At 39.6% G+C, this 9931-nt stretch overlaps 1 protein-coding gene across 4 annotated transcripts in view; it reads right to left on the reverse strand.

Annotated features, from left to right (window-relative positions):
- Positions 1 to 283: 283 nt before the first annotated feature.
- The window catches only part of LOC108680257, a 17071-nt gene continuing 7423 nt past the window's right edge, over positions 284 to 9931 (reverse strand). The window contains exons 2-8 of one of the 4 annotated variants that reach the window (XM_018169046.2): positions 8763 to 8838; positions 5054 to 5435; positions 4124 to 4249; positions 3534 to 3711; positions 3087 to 3251; positions 2042 to 2802; positions 284 to 1706 (exon numbers count right to left, since the gene is read on the reverse strand). In XM_018169046.2, coding sequence (XP_018024535.1) covers positions 1484 to 1706; positions 2042 to 2802; positions 3087 to 3251; positions 3534 to 3711; positions 4124 to 4249; positions 5054 to 5435; positions 8763 to 8838 — 1911 coding nt within the window. In that variant the 3' untranslated portion in view covers positions 284 to 1483. Of the gene's footprint in view, positions 1707 to 2041; positions 2803 to 3086; positions 3252 to 3533; positions 3712 to 4123; positions 4250 to 5053; positions 5766 to 7563; positions 7832 to 8762; positions 8839 to 9931 lie in introns of all 4 variants that reach the window. The other 3 variants (XM_047881895.1, XM_018169045.2, XM_018169047.2) reach the window with 3 other exon arrangements.

The raw sequence follows: 9931 nt of genomic DNA on the forward strand, positions 1-9931 counted from the left end.
TTGCCTTTTTGATTGATTTTAGTACACTTTTGCCTGCTGGAATCGTGCTGTTAAATTTCATGTAACTTTACTCAACTTTACTCTCTGTTTTCGTTGTACTTCAGTCGCTTCTATAAAGTAATGAATTTTTATTCAACGTGTTTTTATGACTCGCCAATGAGTTACCTGCGATATATGAATGAATATTGTGGTTTATAATAAAGAAGAGCCACTCACTATACCAGCCGAATTAAGAAAAATAAATCCACAGTAAAAACTTGTTGGGACAATAACTTATTCGAAGTACTCGTGGGGAAAAAGTTTATTCAACATTTTCTTCAACCCATTGCACTTCATTTCTTCAGTTATCCCTCACCGATCAGGTTTTCAGCGCACGGGAAATAATCTTTAATCAACCGATATAATTTTCGATTATTTCTTAATTTGCATTTATAAATATAGTCTTTTGGTGAACAAATATAATGCAATAGATGATTCACTAGCCGGTCACGAATAAAGTGCTTTTAAATATAATGTACATTGTACATACAAAATTGATTAATGACCAATGGCTACTTATAATATGATGCTTTTGATGTAATATGTTTTAAACATGAACAATGAATAATCTAACATAATCCCCCTGAATTTAACAAGCCTTACTATTTTTTACAACAAATATACAGAAAATACAGACGAAAGCCTTTATACAACTACAATTCTCTTATATTTGCTCATGAGTCTGTTCTCCGTTTATATGTTTCTCGTATACACAGAGAAATCAATGAGGCTTTGTCCAGAGCGCAATGCACTTTTTGCCTACCTGTGGGTCATCCAGACTCAGTTTGCCCCGGCAAAAGGGCGTATCAGTGTTACAACCGCTCTTTGCTCGTGCTGTGGGACTGAAAGTGTGTCACGATTTGGACGATACGACTCATTAATTTTTCTACGTGTAGCTGGCAAGTTTGATTGACATTTGGCAGTATATTTTTCTTTTTGAAAAATGATTTATTGAATATTTTTTTCACAAATTTCACATGAACTAACATGAAATGTACGGGTAACCTAAACATAGGTACAAAATTCATGGGTATGTAGTGGCGCAATTCGTTGCTAGAATTATGCATGCATTATTATTTATTGCTTAGTGAAATGCACATGAAAATTGAATGTATAAATTTCTGATGAATTAAACACGAGTTGTCCGGTCCACTGTACACTTGAGATGTGAACGGAAATTTGATACCAACCCGAAAAAAAAACTTGGCGAGTTTTCATTTTACGGAATGTTGGAGGGGTGATAAATATAACTCAATGAACTGATGATGGCACGATGATGTGTAAAATACTTCGATGATGGTTTGATGAGGTTAAAATGGTACAATATGGTGATCAGGATACAAGAGGATGATCAGGGTACAATAGGGTGATCAGGGTGCAAGTAGGAGGTGAGGTATATATGGGTATCAGGGTACAGAACGATGATCAAAATACAGTATGGCGATCATGGCAGAAGAAGATTCAGGGGCCAAGGCAGGCTGTCTCTGAAGGGTACTCCGTCAGGAAAATATCTATTGAAATTGTTCATGAAATCCAGCCAATCGTTGGCAGAGTCTGGGCAGCGGGGGTACATGGCCTGGCAAGTGCCCGCCCTGCTGGTGTACCCCATGTACGCCGCGTGGGTGTACGGGTGGAATGAGTACCCGTCCATGAGGTTATCCAGTAAACTGGGGGAAGACAAAGTGAAGAACGTAAATGGGTGAATACTGTTGGTAAATACTTATTATTTTGCATTGATTAGTCCTGTGTTAGTCATCAGAAAGGAGGCGGAGGGGAAGCCAAGTGAACGACAACTGAGGATGATCAACATATTATTAGATAAATACCTAGTATTTCTGCATTTTATAAATCCTGTTTTAGTCATAATGAGCAAATATTTTTATAATCGATTGGAAAGCAATGATAGATATCGGTATCAGCTAGTATTAGAACGTTTTTATTTAAATGGCACTTGTATTCAAAATCCACTCATACGAAAAAATAGACAATTTCAGAGTCTCACCCAAGAAAAGTTTTCGCGCTCCATCCATTTATGAAAGAGTCTAAAAACCGTGCCCTTCTTCCAGAAATTTTTCTTCCTGAAAAACTAGACGTCCCGTTTCTGGCCGCCTCTTTGAGAACCTCCCTGTTGATGGCCTGAATACGGGATTTGATCACTTCCAAGTCCTCCCTTGTCAAAGTCTTCACGTCCGACGGGCCTTCCGCTTTACTTTTAGCTTTACGAGTCCCCGTTTCCCACATGGGAGATATTTTCGCTTGCCTTGAACCTCCTCGGGAAGATCTTTGCGCTTTGGAGGTTTCTACTTTCTGCTCCTCCCTTCCGTTGTTCTCTTCAGCTGTATCCCTTCTATTCCTCCTCACTGGCCTCTGTGGTCGATTGGTTCGTCGTCTTCTTTGTGAACCAAACACGTTGTTCACAAATCGGCGCCATCTTGGCACTGCTGTGGTTTGAGGTGCATGGTGTGGTGGTCTGTTGTGGTACTCATGAGGTTGTTGATAGACGTGGTCAGCCCTCTGGTGCTGCTGGTGGCTTTGACCAATCTCCCTCTGTTGTGGCTGACGGTGATGGTATTGATGGGGGTGCTGTTGGTAGTATGTGTGGTACTGATGAGAGGGTGCTGCCTGTTGATACTGTGGTTGTGATGGTGGTGGTGGTTGTTGATGTTGAGGTAAATAAGAGGACTGGGAACTCTGGTAGTCGTAGGGCGCCTCCCTCCTGATGTAGTTATCTTGGTACTCCTGCCGCCCCTCGTTGTACTGATCCTGCGAAGAAAGAAGCTGCTGATTTAGGATTTTTTGAACAATCGGCATAAATCATTTATATATTTTCACATTATTTGAAGTGAAAAAATATGGAAGCAATGCCAGCATTTTATCTTCATACCAAACGCTGATACATCTTCATACAAACGCTGATCACCCACACAATGGCAAGTATAGTGTCTCGCTCCTTGGACCAAGTCTCACTTAGTCCTCTGAGATGCTCTCACTTAGTCCTCTCTGATGCTGGTGTGCACGCTACAACGTACCCTAATGCCATAACGTACCTTAGATACGAGGTACTCGACAGGTCCGCGCTCGTGTTGCCGCTCGACGGGGGTGGGGATGTAGTACGGCAGAGGGGGAACTGCGGGCCTCTGTTGGGGCCCAGCCAACTGCTGTTGGGGGACCAACTGCTGTGTTGGGAACTGCGGACGAGTCTGTTGCTGCACCTGTTGATAAACCCATGATTAGGTACATCCCCGTTTAGTACATCCATGATTAGGTAATCCATGATTTTCGCGTATGCCAACTGGAACTCTTCCATCAAAAATAGTCAGGAGTTCAGCCAATCACTAATGGCTTTTTAAACTTTTCCCACTACTCAAAAATAAGAAATCAGTCGCTACACGTACTTTTAAAAATACGAATTTTGAAAGTGGCGCTCCTGGCTCTGAAATTATTATTGATTTTTTTGGGGAGCTATATTAAGACAACATTTGATGTCTGAATACCTGTTGCTGGATGAGGTTCTGTTGGTGTGCCTGGTGTTGCAAGAACTGTTGTCGGTGGGGACTGTTGAATTGATTTAGGACGTCCGATGGTTCTTCGCCAGAGTTCGGCAGGAAGTTCGAAAGCAGCGTAGTTTCCCCTAACTGTTGCAAAGTTTGCACGCCGTTCAGAATCGTGTCTCTGCAATATAAATGCAGATGTAATGTATGAATTATGTTAAATTATTTTGAAGTTTTGACGTTATGTTAAATTATTCATAAGTTATTTTGAATTCTTTTGGATTTATGTTAAATTAATAAAAAGTCATGTTAAAAACCCTTCGTAAACTGAAACTTTTCTATTCCTTTTTCAATGAAAACGTAAATAATTTGCATAAAAAACCGCATCCGTAATGAAAATTCCTAGAATCTTTCATACTCTAGGCAACATTCCTGAATTACTTGCAGATTCACTTATATGAATAAATCAGTAAACTAGTTATAAATATATATTGAGGATTCAAAGGACTACCCAAACTGAAGCAATTAATTAGTATATTATATACAGTATATTATGTCCTGTATATTATATACTGCATATTGAATATACGCACCCCAAGCCAGGCCCATCCTCGTCCCCCAGGGGCGCCGCTATCTCACACATGACGCGCTCGAGGCAGTTGAAGCGGTCGAACCGCGGCACAGTCGACCTCAGGATGTCGTCCAGACCTTCCAGGGCTCTGGAGGGGGCAGGGGTCGTACTGTGATATGTGGTACCATGGTATGCGTATGTGGCAGGGCTCTGGGGGAGGGGGATGATGGGTCGTACTGTGGTATGTAGTGTGGTACTGTGATATGTGGTACCATGGTATGTGGCACAATGCTATGTGATACTGGTATATGTTCAAAGGAAGACATACTACTTACTGGACTTACTGGCCCTACTGAGCTCTGGGCAGAGTAGTGGTATGATGATGTGCGGTACCGTGTTATGCGTGTGGTACCATAACATATGATACCATTATACGTATGTGCGTGGTACCATGTTATGTGGTGCCATAATATGAGGTACCATGATACGAGGTAGCAAGATATGTTCGCAATTCGGCACAAAGGCACCAATTGCTCAATATTAGGTATCAGTATCACGAATGTTATAATAGTGAAAATTTATATGAAAAGAGTTCTCATTATAACGATGTAAAAATATTGCTTAGAATAGCTCTTAACTAATTAACTTCAAAATTTACAGAATTAAGAATATCCTAAATGAATAATTAAACTACACTAATCCCAATTTACACAAAATGTATAATAATTAAATAATGTATATAATTATATATAATTAATTAATTAATAGCTACATTAGATCGCGATCTTAAATTGTATTGCAAAAGGTAAGAATTTATTTTTATGGGACTATAACAGAAGATGGATTTTTACTCGTGTAGAATAGTTTTAATTTTAGATATAGTGAGGAAATTTGCTATTCTCGGCCCCGAAAACTCGAATTCTAAATGGATTGCAATATTTTTGTCATTCACCTCAGTCCATCGGGCATCAAATTTGCAAGTGAAAAGCCATCGGACGCCGGGCGTGTCGGAGCATCCGCCTTATCAACTACAGGTTTAGAATTTTCAGCTTTTGTAGCAGACGACGATTCTTCTTCATCTTTTTTAGTAGTCGCTGACTGTGGTGTTGGTAATATGCTCCCCAGTGCCCGTAGAGTTTGCATCAAAATGTTGCTGTCGCGTCGTAGGCTGCGTCCTTCTGTATCAGGATAAGAGTTCTGTAAAACGGATCTTTGTGGACTTTGAACTTGGGCAACCGCGTCGAGATTTTCCGGACTGGTTGACTTTGGCCAGACTTTTTCTTCCGATGTTCGGGTTCTTGATTCTAGCCGCGGAATGGACGAGTCAGGTTCTTCTGCGGATGATGGAAAGACAAATTTAGATTTCATTTGAGAATCTCGACGTCCTCTTACAGAGATTGGACTATGTTCCGACGTTCGGGTTCTTGATTCTAGGGGCGGAATGGACGAGTCTGATTCTTCTGTGGATGATGGAAAGACAAATTTAGGTTTCTTTTGAGAATTTCGACGTCCTCTTACAACGATTTGACTATGTTCCGACGTTCGGGTTCTTGATTCTAGGGGCGGAATGGACGAGTCAGATTCTACTGTGGATGATGGAAAGACGAATTTAGGTTTCCTTTGAGGATCTCGACGTCCATTTACAGAGATTTGACTATCTGCCACTGCAGGAAAATACAAATAACCGTGTGAAATAACTATGACTTTAAGGCGTGAAAAATAAATATCAGCATAGACAGAAAAAATGTTACATTCGAATTTAGTGGTAACAGGCTTAATTACGTAATATGCGATATCTTTTAGCAGATTTTGTGCTGTGCCGAAAAGATGATCGGTCGTATCACATCACATAGAGGGGAAATTTATATATTTTTATTTGGCTTTTTAATTGTCTTTAAAATTGCTATATGTGAATGCTGTTAGTGGGAAAGCAGTAATGATAAAAAATTAGTAAATATAATAAAGCATTTACTGACAGAAAAGCTTAGGACTTCTCGTACAACTCAGGGAATTGAAGGAGTTAGGATGTCACACTCGAGACCTGCGTTTATGAGTCATGGCCTATGAGTGTCAGAACGACTCACTCAAGTGCAGCATATTAGGGACCTTAATGAGTCTTTTGACCCACTCATTAATCTGAGTATAGAAACAAGGGTTAGTTAGCAGGAAGCGATTCTGTCAGGCTCAGGTTGGTGTCAGTGAATTAAGGATTCAGTGGAATCAGGATTTAGTGGATTCAGGATTTAGTGGATTCAGGATTCAGTGGATTCAGGATTTAGTGGATTCAGGATTCAGAGGATTCAGGATTCAATGGATTCTGGATTCTAAAAACACAGGTTTCAGTGTATTCAGGATTCAGTTTTAACTAAAAATTATTCGCAGGTTTGGAGTCAGAGGTCGTATTAGTGTCTTGTTTTTTTCCTGCCTGGGCGATGCATAAAGTCGACTTCTGGCCATAATATCGTATTAAATAAGGCCTTCAAAAACCGTCTGTAGAATTTGCAATCATATATTGCGAGTCTCCGCTCAGCCGCTGTTTATACGCCTATAGTTGGAGACCCGTTGAGACTGATGTAAGTGACTGTCACCCTCCACGACTTGCGTAAGTGACTGTCATCCTCCACGACTGGCGTAAGTGACTGTCATCCTCCACGACTGGCGTAAGTGACTGTCATCCTCCACGACTGGCGTAAGTGAACGTAAGTGACTGTCATTCTCCACGACTGGCGTAAGTGACTGTCATCCTCCACGACTGGCGTAAGTGACTGTCACCCTCCACGACTGGCGTAAGTGAATGTCAATCTCCATAATTGACATAAATCTGTTAACTTCCAAGCGTTGAAATTGTTGATGGAAACTCCCAGTGTTGAACTCTTATTGCAAACTTGAATTGTAAGCTGATGTTCAGGATTTTTTTATCGGGATGTGTCATTGTGAGAGCCTTACTATTCTCTAATAAGATGTCGAAAATTCAAATGAAACAGTGGGTCAAAATATCCCACTGAAGTGAGTCATTATAAGGTATGCCTCAAAAATAAAAAATCAACATACTAATGCGCGTGAGTCGTTTTGATTCAATAAAGTTTCTTCGTTTGTATGATTTCGGACGAGTTCGGTGGACATTACGTGATTGACAAAAACATTGCGTTTTCATTTAAATGCGAATTTCACTCAGTTTGGGCATTCGTTTTGATTAACCGCTTTATTGCGCCATCTCTGTAATGTCATAACTTGAAAGTAATAGGCCATTTGCTCACATTGACTTTGATTGATAACAACTTTTCCATAGTAATATTAAGCGATCAAAATTTTCAGAAATCCGACTATTTTCAATACACGTAACATAAAAGTACATATAGGTTGTCAAAAATTAAAACTATTCCTACTTTCGTAATCGTAGGATAAATTTAATTTTATATTATCTCTAACTTTTTTAACTATAACTTTAAACTTGGAACCCACCCCAGCACTTGTCTCAGTCTGTCATCAGGAGTCTTGGCGCTACCGAACCTGTCGATAAATTCTTGCGCCCTCGTCCACCAACTACCAAATTCTCCGTTGTCGAGGTGGTTCGTGGGTTCGTCTATGGTTGACGTCGAACTCGGGGATCCGAAAAAGTTCTCCAACCATTTCGGTAGCCCCATCATCGCGGCTAGGGAGTTTCGGAAGTCCGGAGTTGCGGACGACTGAGTTTGGTCCGATTTTTTGGTCTCTGTCTCTGTCCTGCTCGCTGGTTAGTTATACGTCCGGGAAGGTGAGAAGGAATTTCGGTTATTAAGGGTTAGTTGGATGCATAAATAAAGTTAGATATTTAAAATATTAGAATCTTGTACTTATTTGGGTTGCATGGAAGCATCGGAGGGTTCGGTGCGTATCATATCATATTAAGTTAATGGTTCATAACAGGCTTTTCACTCAGAAAAATGAACGGGTTATACTGTTGAAACAGTGACACACTTTCTAATAATAGCACTGAAGTGCATCGAAATTTGAAAAAAGTCTCACTCATTTCTCTGAGTGCGGGATTGTCAAAAAGCAGGAAAATATTTATTATATCTAAGTGAGTTAATTGCGGGCAGAAAACCTCAAATAAAAGTGGGGTGCTCAAATTCATCGTCCAACTAAGTTTTTAATAAGAATGAAAATCTCTGCGTGTTAAGTAATAACCTAACATTATACCTATTGCTGCATTATTTGTATAAATTTTGTTAGTTAAGCTGAAATCAAGGATAAGAACCGGCAATGTTCTTGAAACATAGAGGCTCTAAACAAATTCATGTTCACTGAAACATACATTTTGCCAATCGGCAAGAATATAATTGCATAAACATTAGATATCACTGTTATTAAATTACAATTCCTGTCTCGCTTCTTGGTTGATCGTTGACCGATATTTATAAGTTTTTTTTAACATCGTACAGAGAAAAATTGTGAAATTTTTCCAATTAGCGATGAAATTTTTTCCTTCTGTAGATTATCTTGACCGAGTTTGGCTCAGCAAAAGGGCGTATCAGTGCTACGTGCAGAAAGTGTGTCACTATTTGGACAATATGACCGATCCATTATCATGAGTGCGAAAATAAATAGTAATTACAGAATAATTATGCATTTTAATTGTATAAATTATTCATAATATTTCACACGAATATCCCCCAGCTCACCAGCTTCTGACGCGTATGCTGACGCCAGCAATATCAGGGCTGCGACGGACAGCAGCAGCAGCCGCAGCTGACACATCTGTTAAGAAAAACAAATAAATAATTAAGTTACATAAATCATACACTTACGGAAATAAGTTAGGTTTTGTCCCACTACTTTGGGGCTTTGTCATTTATAGGATAAAAAGGACATTGACTATATTTTTTCGCCGTAGGTTGGAATGACTTTCACTGTAACTTAAAACGCATTAAAAAGACACAGAATTCATTTGATTATGGGTTAAAATTACAGGAAACTACCAAAATCTTTATAATATGGGAAGAATTACTTTCACTGTTAGCCTAAAATGCTGTTACAGAACAAAATAAATGTTACGGTGGATATTAAATACATTAAAGAAGCCACAGCTTTCAACTTCGTTTAGAATAGCAATCAATTTAGATAATAATTCCGGGCGCTTTTACGCAGTAATGGAAAAGAATTCAACTTTTCAGGTTAAATTCGCGAATATTCGTCAGACATAATAACCGAAGTCAATAAAGTATAGTCGTCATCTTAAATTCATCCACTAATATACATTGAACTAAAAACATTAAAGTAACTAATCAAGATCTCTAGAGCAGAGTGTTTATTAACTAATATATTGATTTAAATCAAAGAAATTTATTAATTAAATAATAATGATGAGAATAAAGTGAGCGGGGGCGACAGTGAAAGGTGAATGCAGTGAAAGTCACTCAGCGCCTGGCGACGTAACGAGTTCACGTAACGCGATGCTGTAACGTGATGCAGTGAAGTGTTCACGTAACGCGATGCTGTAACGTGATGCAGTGAAGTGTTCATGTAACGTGATGCAGTTAAGTGTTCACGTAACGCGATGCAGTGAAGTGTTCTCTTAACGCGATGCTGTAACGTGATGCAGTGAAGTGTTCATGTAACGTGATGCAGTGAAGTGTTCATGTAACGCGATGCAGTGAAGTGTTCACGTAACGTGATGCAGTTAAGTGTTCACGTAACGCGATGCTGTAACGTGATGCAGTGAAGTGTTCATGTAACGTGATGCAGTGAAGTGTTCACGTAACGTGATGCAGTGAAGTGTTCTCTTAACGCGATGCTGTAACGTGATGCAGTGAAGTGTTCATGTAACGTGATGCAGTGAAGTGTTCACGTA

This window comes from Hyalella azteca, unplaced genomic scaffold (genome assembly GCF_000764305.2).
Source record: "Hyalella azteca isolate HAZT.00-mixed unplaced genomic scaffold, Hazt_2.0.2 contig9088, whole genome shotgun sequence".
NCBI lineage: Eukaryota > Metazoa > Arthropoda > Malacostraca > Amphipoda > Hyalellidae > Hyalella > Hyalella azteca.